The sequence below is a fragment of the Myotis davidii genome, unplaced genomic scaffold (genome assembly GCF_000327345.1).
Source record: "Myotis davidii unplaced genomic scaffold, ASM32734v1 scaffold840, whole genome shotgun sequence".
Taxonomy (NCBI): Eukaryota; Metazoa; Chordata; class Mammalia; order Chiroptera; family Vespertilionidae; genus Myotis; species Myotis davidii.
In genome coordinates, this window is record NW_006291973.1 from 291,409 (window position 1) to 312,468 (window position 21,060).

The window sequence follows — 21,060 nt, forward strand, 5'->3', positions numbered from 1 at the left end:
TGGGACATCTTTTCACATACTTGTCAGCATTTATGTGTCTTCTTTGGAGAAATTTCTATTCATGTCCTTTTCCCAGTTTTTAATTCAGTTATTTCTGTGTTTTTTGTTGTTGTTTTTTTTTTTTTTGTGTGTGTGTGTGTGTGTGTGTGTGTGTGTGTGTTTAATGTTTGAAAAGCTTCCTTTGGAACAGTGGTTCTCAACCTTCCTAATGCGGTGACCCTTTAGTACAGTTCCTCATGTTGTGGTGACTCCCAATTTCATTGTTACAAATTGAACATAATTAAAGCATAGTGATTAATCACAAAACAATATGTAATTATATATGTGTTTTCTGATGGTCTTAGGCGACCCCTGTGAAAGGGTCATTCGACCCTCAAAGGGGTCGCAACCCACAGGTTGAGACTGCTGCTTTGGAATCTGAAAGGAATGATTCAAAACCTGGCAAAGATAACACACACACACACACACACACACACAAACTACAGACCAATGTTTCTGATGAATACATATGCAAAAATTCCAAAGAAAATACTACCAAATCAAATTCAACAATACATTTAAAAAAATGATACTTCACGATCAAGTGGCATTCATTCCAGGGTCATAAGGATGGTTCAGCATACACAAATCAATCAATGCAATACACCACATTAACAAAACAACAGATAAAATTCCTCTGATCTTATCAATAGATGGAGAAAAAAACATTTGATAAATACAACATTCACTATTATTAAAACACTCAATAAAATAGGAATAAAGGAAAGTACTTCAACATAATAAAGGCCCTGTATTACAAACCCTCAGCCAATATTATACTCAATGGTGAAAAACTATAAGTTTTTCCTCTAAAATCAGGAACAAGACAAGGGTACTCACTCTCACCACTCTTAGCCAACATAGTTCTGGAAGTCCTAGGCAGAGTAATAAGCAAGAGAAAGAAATAAAATGCATCCAAATGAGGAAGGAAGAAGTAAAAGTGTCACTTTTTGCAGATGACATGATTCTGTATATAGAATATCCTAAAGACTCCACCAAAAATCTAATAGGAATAGACAAATTCAGTAAAGTTGCAGGATACAAAATCAATGTACAAAAATCCAATGCCTTCCTGTATACTAACAACAAAACGTCAGAAAAAGAAATGAAAAAAAAAAAAAACCCAATACCTTTTGCAATTGCAACCAAAAGAATAAAATATCCAGGGATAAACAAAGGATATGAAAGACCTATATACCGAAAACTACAAAGCATTATTAAAAGAGATAAAAATGACACAATAAAATGGAAAAATATTCTGTGTTCATGGATTGAAAGAATCAACATAGTTGAAATGGCCATATTACCCAAAGCAAAATACAGATTTAATGCAATCCCCATCAAAATCCCAGTGTCATTCTTTAAAGGAATAGAACAAAAACTCATCAGATTTGTATGGAACACAAAAGACCTTGAATAGCCAAAGCAACGAAGCCAGAGGTATCACACTACCTGACTTCAAATTATACTGCAGAGCTATGATAATTAAAAACAGCATGATACTGGCAGAAAAACAGACACACAGATCAATGAAACAGAATTGAGAGCCCAGATATAAAATCACATGTATATGAGCAGGTAATTTTCAACAAAGGAGATAGAAACATATAATGGAGTAAAGAAAGCCTCTTTAATAAATGGTGCTGGGAAAGCCACATGCAAAATCTGAAACAATAAATTACATAGAAAAAAACATAGGTACTAAACTTATGGACCATGGTCATAAAGAACATTTTATGAACTTGACCCCAAAGCAAGGAAAGTAAAGGTAAAAATAAATGAATGGTACTATATGAAACTAAAAAGCTTCTGCACAGCAAAAGAAACCGACAACAAAACAAAGAGGCAGCTGACAGAATGGAAGATGGTATTTGCAAACAAAAGCTCCGATAAAGGTTTAATATCCAGAATATGTAAAGAACTCATAAAATTCAACATTAAAGAATCCAATTAAAAGATGGGCAGAGGACCTGAATGGACACCTCTCCCAAGAAGACATGCAGATGGCCAACAGACATATGAAAAGATGTTCAACCTCACTAGCAATTAGGGAAATGCAAATCAAAACTACAATGAGATACCACTTCACACCTGTTAGGATGGCTATTATCAACAAGAAAAGTAATAGCAAGTGTTGGAGAGGTGGTACAGAATGTAGACTGCTGGTGGGAATGTAGACTGGGACAGCCACTATGGAAAACAGTGTGGCAGTTCCTCAAAAAAATTAAGAACAAAATTACAATATGACCCAGCAATCTCTCTCCTGGGAAATACCTAAAAAACTTGAAAACATGTATTCGCAAAGATATATGCACCTTTATGTTCATTGCAGCATTATTCATGGTGCCAAGACATGGAGACAACCAAAGTGTCCTTCAATAAAGGACTGGGTAAAGAAGATGTGGTACATATATTACTTAGCCATAAGAGAGAATGAAATACTGCCATTTGCAACAACATGGACAGACCTTGAGAATATTATGCTCAGTGACATTAGTCAGTCAGAAAAAACTAAGAACCATATGATTTTACTCACATGTGGGATACAAAACTGATACTTGTGGAAACAAACAGCAGTATGATGATTGTCAGAGAGAAAGGGGTGAAGGGATTGGGAGTGAAGAAGCCCTAATATATGGTGACAGAAGATTATTTGACTTTGGGTGGTGGGCACATAGTGAATGTACACAACTTGTATAATAGAAGTGTACACTTGAAACCTATCTCATCTTATTAACCAATGTCACCCCGATAAATTTAAAAATTAATTAAAAATTTAAAAATAATATGTTTATAATAGCTAATTTAATATCTTTGTTTACTACCTTTATTATACCTTAATTTCTGGTTTTGTTTTTATTGATTGACTAGAGGCCTGGTGCACAAAATTTGTGCAATGGGGGGTGGTGTCCCACAGCCCAGCCTGAACCCTCTCCAATCTGGGACCCCTGGGGGAATGTTCAACTGCTGGTTTAGGCCCAGAGGTCGGACATCCCTCTCACAATCTGGGACTGCTGGCTCCCAACCGCTCGCCTGCCTGACTGCCTGATTGCCCTAACTGCTTCTGCCTGCCAGCCTGATCACCCCTAACCACTCCCCTGCCAGCCTGATCAATGCCTAACTGCTCCCCTGCAGGCCCAGTACCCCCCAACTGCCCTCCCCTGCTGGCCTGGTTGCCCACAACTGCCCTCCCCTGTCGGCTATCTTGTGGTGGCCATCTTGTGACCACATGGGTGCAGCAACCTTGTGTGAGGGTGTGACGGTCAATTTGCATATTACCCCTTTATTATATAGGATTTAAAAAATATATATTTTATTGATTTCTTACAGAGAGGAAGTGAGAGGGATAGAGAGTTAGAAATATCGATGAGAGAGAAACATCGATCAGTTGCCTCCTGCACACTCCCTACTGGGTATGTACCTGCAACCACGGTACATGCCCTTGACCGGAATCGAACCTGGGGCCCTTGAGTCCGCAGGCTGACCCTCTATCCATTGAGCCAAACCAGTTAGAGCTATTATATAGGATTTTGCTCCTCATTATAGGTCATCTTTTCACTTTTCCGAATGCATGTGAATTTCACACTGTTGAGGTACTGAAAAAGTTTTAAAATCCCTTTACATTGTTTTAGGCTTGGTTATGGTACATAGTTCAGTTATTTGGAAATAATTTTATTCTTTTGAGTCTAAAGGTGGGATGAGAATAGCTTTAGTCTAGATCCTTTGGTAAAGCACTTTGACTAGGTCAATAGCCTTCTGGGAGCTCTGTATGGAAATCTTTCCACATAGGCTGTGGGAATGCAAGCCATTTCTGACCTTGTGTGAGCTTCATAATGATTGCTCTACCAGCTTCTCCTTTCTTATGGTTCTTTCTCTAGCCTCAATTTTTAATTCCCACATACTCTAATCAGGCCTCAGACAAGGACTAGAAAGGAAACCTCCACAGATCCCTGGAGCCCATTCTATGCCAGTAATTTACCTCTTAACCTTAGCCACTTTGGTCTCCCTGATCCCCACTTACTCTGTCTCCCTCACTCAGAGGCACTATCAGGCTGCTTTGGGATCTAACATCCCTGGGCTATTGGCTGGGGACTCTTCCATGCTAGTAGTGAGCTAACAAGATAGGACTCAATTCATTTGTTTTCTTCTCTAAGGGATCACTGTTCTGCTCTATCCAAAAGCCACCAGGTCATATATTTTGTCCAATCAAATATATATATGTTGTTTAAGGTAGGAGAATACATCCACTTCCTAACTGCATCCTGTTACTCCTTCATGGTCAGTTGCAGAGTTTTCCTCACTATTTAAAATTTAAAATGCACATATTCTCTGTCCTTTGAAGTCTGCTTTTAGATATAGCTCCTACAAATACACTACAACACATGGGAAATAACACACATAAAGGTTATTCCTATAGCACAGTTTGTTACAGGCATGAAATAAACTTAAAGTCCATTGACAAAGGACTTGGCTAAATAAATTCTAGCACATCCATATGATATAATGCTATTCAGCCATAAAAATAAGGAAGTTGTTCTTCAATATATTTGCAAGGTATAGAGCAATGTGCACAGTATATACACTGTATATGGTACACACATGTGGGAAAATTCACATTTAGCTCATATATGTGTGTGCTATCCTGGAGAGATTTCACAAGGATCCAGTAACCATGGGTACTCTGGGGAGGGGAACTGGGCGAATGAGGACATTTAGAAGGATTCACTTTCTCCCCTTCTATACTGTCTGGATTTGAACCATGTGATTATGAGAGAAACAATTTTACTAAATTAATAAAAATAAGGTCATACTTTCCAGCATGATTCTCGATTGACCAAAATTATTCACTTTGCTCCTCTCCCCCTTCAAGATCCCAATCTTTAATTATGTTTAATCACCTTCATCTACAAGGGACAAGGAAGGCCCTCAAGAGAGAGAATGCTGAAATATAGGACTGGAAGGGCTCTAATTTTATTCGTAATACTCTATTTGTTGCTAACAACAGTTGAAGTATTGAATTTTAAAAATAACTTACTTTATGTGATATCATGTGATCGTACTCAGTTGTGGAATATAATGAACAACATAAACTGATGAACAAAAATAGATCCAGAGATAGAGAAGCAAGGAACAGACCATCAAACTTCAGAGGGAAGGCAGGGGAGGGTAGTGGGTAAGAGATCAACCAAAGGACTTGTATGCATGCATATAAACATAACCAATGGACACAGACACTACGGGGGGTGAGGGCATGTGCTGGGGGGTAGGGGTAGCTGGGGAGAGGTCAATGGGGGGAAATGGAGAGATATGTAATACTTTTAAACAAAGAATTTTTTTAAAAAAAACTTACTTTAAAACTTAGATCAGAAGTTATTTTTATAAAACCTCTATCTTTTACTTTGCCAGGAATATTCCAGGGCCTGTTCTCTGACTGCCTGTTATTGATCCAACTTGAAATCATTCCAAATGGAATTCTTTTCGTGTCACATTTTGGTAAGTAAAATAAACCATGAGGGACAGTCACAAAGGCTTGAATATTTTTGATAAATTTGATGGTTCATTCAGAAAAAAATATTGTAGCTAAAATAAACTATCAAGTCATCAATTTAATTTGTAACATAAATTTTCATCCTAAAGGTTTGGATCTGGAAGTATTAATATCCAAAGCATTTAGCATAGAGAATACTGTCAATAATATTGTAATAACTATGTATGGCATCAAATGGGTACTGGACTTATGGGGTGATCACTTTGTAAATTATATAAATGACTAATCACTATTTGTACCCATAATATTGTATGTCAATTGTAGTTGAAAAATGTTTTCATTGTCTTAAAAAATCCAAAACATTTGCAAAATTAGTATGGAATAATTCATTATCACACTATAGTAAAACCCAAATAAAGTTAGAACCAATTTCAAAAATAAATTAAAAAATTTTAGAAACAATAACACGCACTATGAGAAAACAGGTAGACACAAAGAAGGAAATAAACATCACAGATACTCTCATATCCAATGTCCATTTGGCATATATCTCTCCAGACTGTTTTTGTGTGTTTGACCCATATTTAAAATAAATATACACTTTCAATGTCCCATTTTGACAATAGGCTGTCTTGTTCAAGAAATGCAGTTGATTATGAGTTGTGCATCACGATTTTTGCAAAACATGGCACTCAAATGGCTCCTTGTGGGAGTAACAAAGAGAGTACAGGATCAGAGTCCCTCAGCATGGTCCCTTTCCTGTTCTTTGACAATCCCTGAGCTACAGTCCCTGAAATGGAATATGGAAGTTCCAGAATGACCATTGCAGCCTCATGCTGATGCTGTCAACACATACAGTGCCTATGGGTGAGGCTGTGTCTGGCTCAACTTACCATTGTGATCAGCATAAACACACCTCCTTCCTTACTACACTCTCCCAACAATTTGTGTGCTATTTTTAAGTTTATTTATCTTTTGAGTTGGCAATCCATGCCCATGGTATAAGATTCAAAATATCCAAAAGGGTGCATTGAACCAATCAAGTCTCTGCAAAACTTCCTGGTCACCCCGTGATCTTCTCTAGAGATGAGTTCCATCACCAGCTCCGAGTATCTCTCCCCAGAGGGGGTAAATATTCAAAAAATTTAAAATAAGGACATGAACAAATAAGCAAAAAAAGTCCATTCTTTAATTTTTGTTTTTCCATTTGGAGTAACACGTTATTCATACTGTTTTCCACCTTGCTTTTCCTACTTAATGTATCTTAGGGAATTTTCCCATAACAGCACATGAGGACACCTCACTTTTTAAATGTGTGTTGGTTTAATTTTTTAAAATATGTTTTCATTTATTTCAGAGAGAGGAAGGGAGGGAGAGAGAGATAGAAACATCAATTTTGAAAGAGAATCGTCGATCAGCTGCCTCCTGCACACCCTGTACTGGGGATGGAGCCTGCAACCCAGGCATGTTCCCTGTCCAGGAATTGAACTGTGACTTCCTAGTTCATAGGCCGATGCTCAACCACTGAGCCACACCAGTCAGGCAATACCTCACTCTTTTTAAGGGCTGTGTAGACATTGTACTACACTGCACAGAGGTTGTACTGATCTCCTGTGCCCTCAGCTTGTGGGTGGGTGCCTGTTTTAACACCCTTTCTAATGATGACAACAGCTCACGTTTACTGAATACCAACCAAGAGACAGGCCTGCTCTACTGGCCTATGTGCATTAATTCCTGCACCCTTCATAACAACCCTGTGTGGCAGGTTTTCTATTTCAATAATCTCCCTTTTTTTTTAATCTTGTCAACCCAACGGATAAAAGACTAGACCTCATTACAGTTTTAATTTGCATTTCTCTTAGCCACAATGAGGCTGAGCATCTTCTCTTATGTTTAAGAACCACATTATTTTCTTATTGATGATCAAACCCTTTGCCTGGTTTTCCCTGGAATGACTGATCTTGTTCTTAATTCATAGTTCTTTATATATTAAGGAAATCAATCTGTCTTTGGTGAAAATGTTTTTTCTCAGTTTATCACTGTCAGGATTTTTGTCAATTTTATTTCTCTAACCTGGATACCTGAAAGCACTGTCTTGTTCCTTTGCTTTTGAATATGCCTTTCAATTTTTAGTTAAGTCACATTTGTCAATTTCTATTATATCTCTGGCTGTAAAAGCCACAGTATAAAGCACTATAAACTTTAAGACACATTAGTGGTGAACAGTTTATTTCTGTGTGACAGTTTATTTGTCTGTGAATGAAGCAGAACCATACTTGCTCCCTTTTTTGTACTTTATAGCTTTATTTATGTACTAGAGGCCCGGTGCACGAATTCATGCATGGGTGGGGTCCCTCTGGGTGGCCTGAAGGGATTGGGCCAAAACCTGAAGTCCAACGCTGCCTGCAGCTCCTACCTGCTGCTCCTGCTCATCCCAACCCCACTGTGCCTGCTATGGGCTCGTGCCCAATCAGTCCTGATCAGGAGAGGCTCACACTGCAGCAGCAGCACTCGCCAGGGATTGGGCTGAAACCAGCTCTCTGACATCCCCTGAGGGGTCCCAGGTTGTGAGAGGGCACAGGCCGAGCTGAAGGACCCCACCGGTGCATGATCGGGCTGGGGAGGGACCCCAGGAGGGCTCCAGGGCATGTCCGGCCCATCTCACTCAGTCCCAATTGGCCAGACCCCAGCAGCAAGCTAACCTATCAGTCAGAGCATCTGCCCCCTGGTGGTCAGTGCACATCATAGCGACTGATCAACTGGTCGACTGTCTTCCCCGTGGTGGTCAGTGCATGTCATAGCGACTGGTTGACCAGTTGACTGTCTGCCCCCTGGTGGTCAGTGCACATCATAGTGAGCAGTTGAGCAGGCTTAGCATATCATTAGCATGTTATGCTTTGATTGGTTGTTCAGTTGTTCTGCTGTTTGGTCTATTTGTATATTACCCTTTTACTTTATAGGATGGTGACTTCCTCAGTTATCAACAGCATTTTTATAAATGTACAAATGTTTGTATATATATATATTCTGCACATACAAGTCATAAAATTACTATTTTAGCAAAGGGCTCCCCTCGCTACCATAAAAACATGAAAACATAATACCAATCTATGTGGTAATGGATATTTACCTGTGATATGCTGGCGTTTGGGTGCTCTTCCTGCCAACTCATGTACGGCAGAAAATCTACATCTTCTTTGGCAATAAGTTCCAAAATATTTGGAGTATTAGGAAAAGGTGACTCATTACCATCCTATATTGAATCACAATTAGATAAAACAAAACAGCTATTATCAAATGAAATGATTATTATACATCCTAAAGTCCTGTGAATGTTTGGTTTGGAATATGTGTGGTAGTCAGATTGGATCCTGTGTCCTGGGCCACAAGTGAGAGAGAAAGAGGCAGAGAAGACAGACGTTTTTAGTTGAATGGCTTTCCTCTTTTATTTATTTATTTATTTGGTAATTCTTGCCCAAGGATATTTTTCCATTGGTTGTTATTTTTTATTTTTTTAGAGAGAGTGGAAGGGACGGGGAGAGACACAGAGAGAGAAACATCGATGTGAGAGAAACACATCAATTGGTTGTTGGGGATTGAGCCCATAACCGAGGTATGTGTCCTTGACCAGAATCGAACCTGGGACTGTTCAGTCCACAGGTCAATGCTCTATCCACTGAGCCAAACCGGCCAGGGTGAGTGGCTTTCCTCCTACTAAACCCTTCCTAGGCTCAGGTGCTGCAATAAGTGCCTTATATTTATGGAGGAGAAAGGGCTTTTCAGAGAGAGGGTAGGGGAAGCCTAGGCCTTTTCTATTTTTTGAAGGTCTTGGATTAATAAAAGATGAGAAATGCCAAAAAAGTAACAAAATTGTAGTAGATCTTAAAAGTACACGTGTAACTAATTAATAATTATATCATCTATAATAATAACAGTGTAACATGCTAAGTAGACCAGAAAGCCGAATGACCCTCTGGACATCCTTCTGGACGAAGCCAGGGCTGCGAGGGCCAATGCAAGCTGCCATGTTGTCAGGGCCGAGCCCCTTGCACAAATTTCGTGCATCGGACCTCTAGTTAAAAATAATAAAATATGTATCTCATTTAGAGAGGTCACCATGTGCCCTCACACTGAGGTCCTGGCTTGATGACCCTCGACCTCTCTTCTCCCTGTTTGTCACAGGCCCAGGACATGGATATTGTCAGTGACAGACTAAGAGTAATTTTGTTAATATGTAAACACAAAGAAAATAACCATGAATTAACAACAATACATACCCTTTTCTCAATTGCCACAAAGCTTGTAAACTCTGTTATGAGAGAGTTTTCTTTACTGAGTTGAATAATTAGAGATTTTAAGATTTGCTTCTTCATCTAGGATAGAATAAAGTAAATGCAAACATGTCCTGTTTTATTTTTCATTAAATGAATATTAATTAATCTAAAAGACTTTTTCTATAAAAAGCAAATCATCCCCTAACTAGAATTTCAAACTAAATATTGAGTCAATAACCCTATCTAAATATCTCAAGTTGGTGACAATGTTCTCTACTCCACTGAGCAGCCAAGTCATAGAAGGAATAATTCTATTTATAGAGCCCTTTGTAGATTACAAAGAACTCTCACTCTGGAGTATGCTGAACTTCTGAAATCTTATAGACTGTCTGTGTCTCCCGTTTTCCAGATGAGACTCTCCAGCGTGGACTGGTGGAGTGACTTACTCAGGACTGTCTGTGGCAGAGCTGGTCAGTCACCCCAGAGATAAGAGGGATGTAAGCAAAACAAAACTCAAGGCTGCTAATGGAAGGGCAATAAAGGAGAGCAATGAAGGCACAGGCCACTTATCACAAGCTGTAATTGCTTGCAAGGGAATCTGGGCCATGTGTGGCATACTGGTACTTTCTTTTGGGGATGGCACTGAGCCCTAATGCTCCTAACCTCATTTAAGATCAGAGCTTAGAGCAGTGGTTCTCAACCTGTGGGTCGTGACCCCTTTGGCGGTCTAATGACCCTTTCACAGGGGTCGCCTAAGACCATCCTGCATATCAGATATTTACATTATGATTCATAACAGTAACAACATTTACAGTTATGAAGTAGCAACGAAAATAATTTTATGGTTGGGTCACAACATGAGGAACTGCATTTAAAGGGCCAGAAGGTTGAGAACCACTGGCTTAGAGGGACCAGCAGGGCCATGATGGTAGGCTGGCTGAGAGGGATCCCCAACCAGGGGCCTCATCAGCTCAGCCAGGAGGGAGCAAGGTGGCTTTGTCTTTGCTGTGTGTCCTTAGGCAGGTCGCCCACCTATCCTGCACCTGGCTTTTCATCAGGAAGAGGGGAATACGACCATCACACTCGAGAGTTCCGGTGATAGACGCCCTTGAAGCCCTCCTCTGGCTTCTCTGATGGGTACAATTACCACAGAGTTCTCAGGAAGTTACAGAGCACCCTGCACCCGAGACCTGACAATGCATGCCCTCAATGCTGTATGCACCTCCATCTAGCTAGCCTCACTCTCCACGTCCATGGATAAGTCAATTTCTAAAGAGCCAGCCATGAACAAAACATAATGGTTTTTGCTATGAAAAGAGCAAACCTCATGATTCGTTTCATTTTCGTGGAGAATGCCATCTTCATAATCTCTGATCAGAGCTCGTGCTGTCAGCTTGTGAATCATCTGTTTAAGCAGCAAAGGAAAAAAGAATTCAAATGTCATATATATATTTTTTAAATCCTCACTCAAGGATATGTTCACGAACTTGGGAGAAAGAGAAAGAAAGAGGGAGAGTGGCATCGATGTAAGAGAGAAACATCGATTGGTTTCCTCCCGTACATATCCCAACCAGGGATAGGACCCAAAACCAAGGTGTGTGCCCTGACCCACAATTGAACCACACGCAACCTTTTTGATGTACGGACTAACACTCCAACCAACCAACCAATGAGCACCTGGCCATGGCTTTTAATCCAAAAGTAGAAAAAACAAACATAGCCTCAATAAATATGTTTTACTTAGGCTACTACTGTTATTTACTATTTTAAAATAAAATAGGTAGTCCAGTGGTACTTAACTTTTATTGAGTCATGGACATCTATGAGAAGCTCCCTAAAAAATTTTCATCCATAAAATACTAAATTTAATTGTAGTTATTCATGTCCATATGGACACATCTAAAATCAAGAACCCAGATGAAGAAATGCTACATTAGAAACTGACAGGAAGTGTCCTCTTTGTACTGAAAAGTCAACATAGAAAAACAGCAACAACAAAGGAAACACACTGAGCATTCTATATGAAAATGTAAAATTATTACTAGCTTTCAAGCACTGGGTCTACAGTTTAAGTTTGGAATCTTACAGTTCCAGTTGTCTTCTGTAGTTCAGTGGTTGATACCATTGCAGAAAATTCTTTCTCTTGAATTAATGCACATAGAGTTGCCTGAAACAGAAAAAGAAAATTCCTTATTAGCTTTTTTGGAGTTTTGTTTTATTAATTCTCACTGGGGATATTTTTTCCATTGATTTTTAGAGAGATTGGAAGGGAGGGAGAGAGAGAGAAAATGGATCTGAGAGACATGTGGATTGGTTGCCTCCCACAAGTGCCCCAACCAGGGCCAAGGATTGAGCCTGCAACCCAGGTACATGCCCTTGACCAAAATCAACCCAAGACCCTTCAGTCTGCAGGCTGACACTCTAACCACTGAGAAAACTGTCTAGGGCTCTACTGCACAGTATTTTGGTCAGTGATTTCCTCTCTTTTCAAAGGAAATTAAAAGGCTCTCCAGGGCCCTGGTTAACCACCTGTTGTATTCCTAGAAAGAGAAAATTTGTCAGCATATTATGATTTAGGGAAGAAAGAGAAGGGTAAAAACAGAAAAATTACTAGCAAAATACATTGCTGTTCCCACAGTAAAACAAATTGTGTGCCTCTTTACCTGAGTACAATGAGGAATAAAGCTATAGACCAGGAGCCGGTCATTGTGGAACAAGGCTTGCACCTGGGCCGGGCCCTGCAGGGGCTCAGGTGCATCTGGACTGAGCTGCTGCCACTTCACGGAGATCGAGTGGCAGCTCGGGGATCGTGATCGAGTCATTTGGTCTTCTATCTATTTGTAAAAGAAGAATTATTTCTCTTTCAATGCTGTATCCAGAAAATAGTTACTGAACACTTAAACTTTACATTCTATCCTTTGAGACCTATAGCTCTTTCTTCCTTCCTCCTTCCTGCTGGAGGATACTTTCCAAAAAGATTTTAAGTAGAAGTTTTAATAACAGCACTAACACATAATTTAAATCTTCATAACATCCTAAAATTATTGCATTAGTTAATTACTAATATACAGCTCTGGCATGGAGTAGATTCCAGTTATAAAAATTAATCCTACAAAGACTTGAGCAGACAATCCTCCAAAGAAGAGACATGAATGGCTAATAAGCACATGAAAAGATATTCAACATCATGAGTTATAGGGAAATACATGTCAAAACCCCAGTGAGATACAACTGCACACCCATTAGCATGGTTATTATAAAAACAAAAAATGGAAAAAAAGGATTGACCAGAATATAGAAAAATTGGAACCCTGGTACATTGCTGAGATGTAAAATGGTGTAGCCACTGTGTGCAAATGGTGTGGCAATTCCTTAAAAAACTAAATATAAAATTACCATATGATTCAGCAATTCCACTTCTGGGTATATACCTAAAAAATTGAAATCAAGGTCTCAAACCATACTTGTATACCAATACTCATAGCAGCATGGTTCACAATAGCCAAAGGTGAAAATAATCCAAATGTTTACTGACAAACAAATGGATAAACAGAATGTGGTAGATATAGGCAATGAATGTTATTCGGGCATTAAAAAGGAAGAAAATTTTGACACATCCTAGAACATGGATGAATATTGAGGACACTATGCCCAATGAAATAAGCCAGGCATGAAAGGCCAAATACAGTATGATTTCAAACATATGAAGTATCTAAAATAGTCAACTTTGTAGAGACAGATAGTACAAGGGTAGTTGTCAGGTGCTTGGGGAGGAAGAATCAGAATTTATTGTTTTTTGTTTGTTTGTTTGTTTGTTTTTTAATGTTTTTATTGATTTGAGAGAGAGAGGAAGGAAGAGGGATGGAAAGAGAAAAACATCGATCGGTTGCCTCCTGCACACCCACTGTTGGGGATTGAGCCCACAACTCAGGCATGTGCCCTGACCGGGAAGCCAACTGGTGACCTCTTGGTTCATGGATCAATGCTCAACCACTGAGCCACACCGACTGGGCAGCAGTTGTTTTATGGGGACAGAGTTCTGTTTGGGAAGATGAAAAGTTCTGGAAATGGATAGTGGTGATGGTTGCATAACATTGTGAATATTCTTAATGTCACAGAGCTGTACACTTAAATATGGTTAACATGGTAAATTTTATGTATCTTTTACCACAATAAAAATTAATTTTAGGTACTCTCCCTGCCGGGAGCATGCCCACACCTCTCCCCTCTGTTCCACTTCTCCCCTAAAGGCAAGTTTCCTTGACTCTTTCTCCTAAGCTCTGTGGGCCCTTCTTTTGCCTCTGTGGCTTATTTCCTGAGCCCAGTTCTCCTGCCACTCCTACCTCTGTGACTTTCTAAATAAACATTCTCTTACAGTTTGAAAAAATTTTAATTTTATCAAAACATGTTTAATACTTCACTTTTAAAAATTAATCCATGACACTTTATAGAACAGAAATCAAACTATTAGCTAGGGGAATAACCCAATTTTGCTCCCACTGTGCTCCTGCCAGGTGGAAGATCAGTGGTCACCAAGGGTGGGATGCACACCTTGATGTCTTTGCCTCTTTCTAGCTCCCATTTCCATTAATGAAAACACAGAGTTTACTGTCAATAGATCTGTACAAAGATAACATTTCCACAAGTAAACATAAGACTAGAAATAAGATGTTTGAGAAACATACCTGTTTTTTCCAACTATGTTTGGATTTTGAGTTAAAATATTCAAATAGTCCAGCACCACACTGGGACAGAGTCCTTAAGATATGACGATTTGCTGTGGAACTGATCACATTTCACAGGTATTATTTTAAAAGAAATTGTAGAAACATCTTAGAAGTCCATGTAGTTAAAAAGGTTGACACAGTTCAAAACTCAAAAGAAGACATTACATGCAGAAGAATTTACTCTTCTTTAGCTAAGGTTCAGGAGATAAAATAGATGGCAGACAGTATGAAGTATCACAAGATTTGGGAAACTTAAGCTCCCACACATCAGAGGGCTTATTTCTCTCTCACAACAGAATAAAAGCAGAAATTCTTAACTTTGATTTACCAAAGGGAGGGAGCAGATGATTTTGAAAACCCCCCAAAAGGTACCAGAATACGGACAAAGATCAACCTCCTTTCAAGGAGTGTCAAAGCTACCTGAATTGGTTCCAAAGGCCAAGAACTGGCAAAAGTATTAAAAAAGTCTAATCTTGAAATCTGATCCACATCTAGATAGCAAAAGCTATAAAGAAGTGACTCTCATTCTAGCAAAGATAATCTGACATTTACATGACAATGTCCTATTAAATTTCTCTCGATAATCTACACCTATGAAGAATGACTTTAAATAGTTTCCTCTTGAAATATTAAAGAAATGATCAATAACTTTTCAGAAAAAGAGCTTAAGAAAGTTATCTCTGAAATATTTTTTAGCCTATGATAAAGATCAGATTTGTTTTCAACCCTCAAAATTAACTGGTGGTGATTACAACACTGATTAGAAAACTCCTTCAGCTGGAGGTTATTGTCTTTTATAAATTCCATCAGTTAATGAGGCTACTTGGAACCTTTCCTGTGGGTGGACTCTGAGGACAACTTGTTACAATGGCGGGCAGGAGGGTCTCTACTCCTAGAGAACTCACAGCATCTTGCTGGAATTTTTGAACACAAGTGAGTATGTATAAAACGAGGCAGAAACATTTAGAAAGATCCTAAAAACTGGATAGAAAGTCAGTAACAATTCCAGCTCCCTCAGTTTGGGTCATGTCAACCAGCACAGTCATCCCCTCAAAACCCCTTTCTTTCATTCCTGGCACTTAGGACCCCATCTCCCCTTGAGGTTCTGGATTGCTGTCTGTCTGTCTGTCTGTCTGTCTGTATCCCACACACAGTACTGCAGCCTGAGCTGAGCTGGGTCTGTCCCATGACAGACCCTCAGCAAAGACACAGTGCTTTCTGCACTGCGGTGTCTGAACCCGATCACAGCACAGGGGGCCCAACACACAGTGCGGGGAGCAGGCAGGTATTGCTGGGACCAGGAAGATGAAATAGAGTGCTGACTAAGGCAGGAAGAAGACCCCTCCCTGTGACAGGCTTATGGCTGGCCACCCAGTGTCCACAGGTGCAAGTTATTCAGGTAAAGTCCTCTTAGGAAGAATTCCTAGAGGAGTTCGTTATGGGTTGCACACATTTCCTAGTTGGAATGTGATGCCTTGTTAGGCCTCAGATGACAGAGAACAGGACTAGGAGCTGGGACTGAGGAGGGGCAGAGAGAAGAGCCCTCTGTGCAGGCAAGAAGGGCCATCCAGGGGCATTGAGGACCCCAGATCACTGCAGGAGCCCAGGGGCCTAGGACAGCACAGTGTCGGAAAGGATAGACCTGGTGACCGCTTGCCAGGATGGTGACGATAGGGGGAGAGCACAGGGAGGTGCAGGACAGGCATGTTCCATGCAAACACCAGTCCAGCCTCTTTAGTTTGGTGTTTTCTTATATTTACACCATATACCTCAGTTCAACCAGGAAAGCTAACTGTAATAGGGAGGGGGTTAATTCCAACAATCAGGTTTAGCCTCCCCAGAGAAAGATTCTCTGTACATCTCAGGGTTTGACAATGCAAAACTTCACAGAAAGGTGTCGTGAGAAGCAGGGCAGCTAGATGGGGCCTCTAAGGCAACAGACTCCCTCAGCCCTCCGTCAGAAACTACCATGGGCTTCTCAATATGTTGGAAATTTGGATTTTTATGCAAAATAACACTAACATTGATTTGGGACTTGCAATGAGCCAGTGTAGTCTAAGTGCTTTCTATACGTGAGTTCATTTACCTTAATCAATAAAGAAAAAAAAGTAGTGTTTGCATCAACACCTTCATTGTATAGAGATTAAACAAGGTGCACAAGGTCACAGCTAATAAATGGCCAGCTTGGCGGGTGAGACCTAGGCAGTCTGGCTCACAGCCCAGAGCTCCACAGCTGGACCCTAAACACCTCTATACACAAGTGTCAACGTCACACCTGCCAAGAACCTTGTGCGGGCCAACAGGATGCCTGTTTGCAGGCTGCCTCTCACTGTGGCCTTCACGGTGACAACCTCCCACTCACCCGACACCGCAGGAGAACAGCCGGGTGTGCTGCACATGCCTCTTCACCAGCCGCAGAGTCAGGCTCGCCTCCTGGAGGTGACCATCAGAAATGAGTAGGATGTTCCGTATCCCTCGAGAAGGGGGCAGTAAACTTAAATATCGGAGCGTTTTCCAGAAGTCAGTGTTTCCCATGGTAGGTGAGGCAGACTGCAAGAAATGAGAAAAATTATTTACCCCTTTTGGGGGATATTCACTATTTACTCTGGTCATTTACAGAACAAGTCTTTCAATGAGAGTTTAGAAGTATCGTCAGTGAAAAGATATTTTTCCCTAATTACACATTTGTAGAACAACTACATTTACATCTTTTGAGTTTATTTCATGTCACACAGTAACTACAATATTATTAATTGGCAATTATCTGCTTTTTTAATGGTTTTCAAAGAACTATTACATCAAACACCCCTGGGCCTGTCATCCTAGACTAAAGTGGTGACTGGTTATTCTGAGCTTGCTCCACTTAAAACAAAGAAAAAAAGGGACAGAAGAAAACACTGCAAAACTGTTAATGCTGGTTGTACCTGGGTGGTGGGGCTATGAGTGATTTTTTTCTTTTTACCCTTTTTAATTTCCAAATTTTCTTCAATGACTTCATATTGATTTTACCAGTCAAATAAAAGAGCCCACCAACATACAAAATGGAAGGACTGGGGGTGTTCTGACAGTGATCTCCAGGGCAACACCACTTAGAACTGGATAGAAACAGGATCAGGAGACAAAGGAAAATGCCTTTACTCACCATAATGAACTCAGCTGGCATATTATTGCTTGTGATGTACTTTGGAAATGAAAATAACTCCTTGTAACCTGTATAATAAGATCGGTGTGAGGTGCTACCATTAAATATTCACTTTATTGACCACTAACAAAGAATAATATTTGATAATTTTTAACATATAAAAACTCACTACCATATTTCTTTAAATAATAGATTCTAGTGCGAACTATGCACTTTACTGTGCAAAAGGTTCTGAGTCAAATTATGTGTGCAGACTGTCTTGTAGAAATTGCTTATGTAAAGTCTGATGCAGGTGTCATTATAGCACTGGCAGTGTGGCCACCAGAGGTACACATTCTCCTTCCATGACCTAGGCCTCCAGCAGTGGCAAACCCTGGCTCCTTCATGTAGGGGCTGGGCCTTCAGTTACATAACAGAGAAGAACCAATAGGGCATGATATCCTCTCACTCCACTCTGGTCCTTCTCTCATCTCCCAAGTGCCTTCTTCTGGCGGTTAAGATCGCCCTGGACCACCCCCCCCCTCCCCCCCCCGCAAATGGCATTGCCTGTCTTCTAATAGGCTGATCTGCTGCTTGCTGAGATTATTCCTTATACATTTTCTACTACTGTGCTAATTTCAAATGTTCTGTCCATATCCTCGGGACCCTCATACTCATCACAACCACAGTGTTGTGTTTGGTTCAGCTGGTAATGACTGTTACGTTTATACAGCACTGACTATGAATGAGGCCCTGTTTCAAATCCTTTACATACATTAGTTTACTCCTTATAACAACACTGTGAGGTAGAGACTATTACCCTCAAAATACAGATAAGGAAACAGAGGCATGAAAAGTTCAAGTAACTTGCCCAAAGTGACACCTAGAGCTAAGTGGCAGAACTGGGATATGAACCCAGGGGCCTGGGTCAGAGTTCTTAAAATATATATATTTTGTTGATTTTTTACAGAGAGGAAGGGAGAGGAATAGAGAGTTAAAAACATCAATCAGCTGCCTCCTGCACACCCCCTACTGGGGATGTGCCCGCAACCAAGGTACATGCCCTTGACCGGAATCGAACCTGGGGCCCTTCAGTCCGCAGGCCGTTGCTCTATCCACTGAGCCAAACCAGTTGGGGCCGGGTCGGAGTTCTTGAACACTGTGTTATGCTATGTGCGAACACTCCAAAGGTGAAGTCAGGGATGCTGACAGATGTCACCTCTACCCGTGAATATGCTGATATTGAGGAAGCATACTGTGGACTCCAGTCAAAGGGCACTCACCTGAGCCAAACTTGACAACATTTATCTTCTGTTTCTCACCCACCAAGGACAATGCATATAAGGCAATTTGCTTGGCTTGCAAGAATGTCACACCCTCCATGGAACTGGAGCAGTCGAGACAAATAATCACTTCATTCTCCTCAGCTATGTCGGGGTGGGCGATGCCAAGATCTGGATGGAAAACAAGCATGCAGGCCTAAAAGGAGAAAAAGGCGCTGGATTGACACTTCTCATAACTTAAACTGGTCTGGCTTGTTCAAATTGGGAAGCATTTTTGAGTCAAAAGACCACAACATTTTGATCCAAAAACTCACCCACACAATCTCTCTAAGTAATGGGCATGTGACTGGGATAGAGTAACAGAGAGTAAAGAATGGCCCCCTATAAATCAGTGAAGACCCCCTGGGCTAAGGCACAGTGCTTCTCCCCAGATCTCTGACTCTAGTGGGAAGGTGCCACTTGCCATGGAAATCTTACAAGCCTCATAGAGTGAGACATAAACACACTAATGTAGACGTGTGTGTGTGTTTAATTTAAAACCCATGTACAAAAACCCATGTTTACAGAAAAGATGAATTAAATTGTGCTTATTTCTGTGATTAAAGGGGTTACTGGCTTATCATGCTCAGCTGTGACATTTGGAAGAGAATTTAGTTTATGTGCTACCAATATTTCAGGCACCTCTCTAACATACAAAGCAAGATATACATAGAGCTAGGGTTTGCAGAATTTGGCATAAACATGTGTCATTTTTATTGGAAAAGTTCTTCTTGTAAAATTTGAAAACATTTTTAGCCAGGTAAGATGATACTATACAAACAAAAAGAGTAAGATTTATTCAACAATAGGAGTTCAAATAAAAAGTAGAATGTGAGAACTGGAGTTTCTAAAATAAAGTCCATAAACCCCTGAGAGGTCAAAAATAAATATATAATTAATATCTAGAAATTTATATGGTATGAACACTGTCTGCAGAATGAATAAGAAATACATGTTTTCTCACATATATAATGTACTATTCTAAAAGGAATATAGATACTACTGTGATTACTAAAATATACATAATTATATTTTATTTTATTAATCAACCAATACTTAAAGTACAACCACTATCATGGAAATTTCAATTTTTAAAAATTTTCTCTTAGCCCTGGCTGGGTTGCCCAGTTGATTAGCGTCGTGACAATAAGCCAAGGTTGCAGGTTCCATCCCCAGTCAGGCGGGGCACATACAAGAATCAACCAATGAATGAATAAATAAGTGGAACAACAAATCAATGTTTCTCTCTCTCTTCTCCACCTCTCTTTCTCTCTCAAATCAATTTTAAAAATTAAAATAAATTTCCCTTAGCTTTATTGAGATACAATTGATATATATAATACTGTGCAAAATGAAGATGTATAATGTGATGATTTCATACATATATATATATATATTGTGAAATGATCACCAAAATAAGGTAAGTTAGCATGTTCATTACCTCATATAACTATATATATTTTTTGTAATGAAAACATTTAAGATCTAGTCTCTTGGCAACTTTCAAGTATATAATTCAGTATTGTTAACTATAGTTACCATGCTGTATATTAGATGCCCAGAACTTATCCTATCTAATAAAAGAGAAATATGGTAATTAGCATATGACCGCTACCCTTCCCATTGGCTAATCAGGGCAATATGCAAATTAACTGCCAGCCAAGATGGTGGCCGGCAGCCAGGCAGCTTGAAACTAACATGAGGCTTGCTTGCTTCAGTGACGGAGGATTCCAACGTTCCCTGACTGCTGCTGCAGGCCTCTGAGCTGCAACTATGTAACAAATATAGATGCTAAACAAAACCCTTGAATCCTGCTTTACTCAGGCCGGGGTTCAGCCAGCCGGATCGCAACATTGTAAGCAAAGGCCAGAAACCTGCTTTCAGTAGTGGAGGCCTAAGAGCTGGAGCCAAGCCTCAAAGCTAAAGCTGGCCCAGAATTAAAAAAAAAAGAAAGAAAGAAAGAAAAAAGGAGAGGTTGGGAGCTTCAGACACCCGCCAGCCTGAAAACGGCCCTCAGCCCCTCACCCAGACTGGTCAGGCACCCCAGTGGGGACCCCCACCCTGAAAGGGCTGTGACCAGCTGCAAACC

General features: G+C 40.1%; 1 protein-coding gene across 1 annotated transcript in view; it reads right to left on the reverse strand.

Moving 5' to 3' along the window:
* The window catches only part of PARP4 (poly(ADP-ribose) polymerase family member 4), a 116,201-nt gene that overhangs the window by 24,119 nt on the left and 71,022 nt on the right, over positions 1 to 21,060 (reverse strand). Inside the window, exons 22-30 of the mRNA XM_006765331.2 lie at positions 18,933 to 19,128; positions 17,671 to 17,738; positions 16,891 to 17,078; positions 14,487 to 14,586; positions 12,465 to 12,635; positions 11,888 to 11,968; positions 11,126 to 11,206; positions 9,805 to 9,900; positions 8,658 to 8,780 (exon numbers count right to left, since the gene is read on the reverse strand). Of these exons, the coding sequence (XP_006765394.1) occupies positions 8,658 to 8,780; positions 9,805 to 9,900; positions 11,126 to 11,206; positions 11,888 to 11,968; positions 12,465 to 12,635; positions 14,487 to 14,586; positions 16,891 to 17,078; positions 17,671 to 17,738; positions 18,933 to 19,128 (1,104 nt within the window). The remainder of the gene's footprint in view (positions 1 to 8,657; positions 8,781 to 9,804; positions 9,901 to 11,125; positions 11,207 to 11,887; positions 11,969 to 12,464; positions 12,636 to 14,486; positions 14,587 to 16,890; positions 17,079 to 17,670; positions 17,739 to 18,932; positions 19,129 to 21,060) is intronic.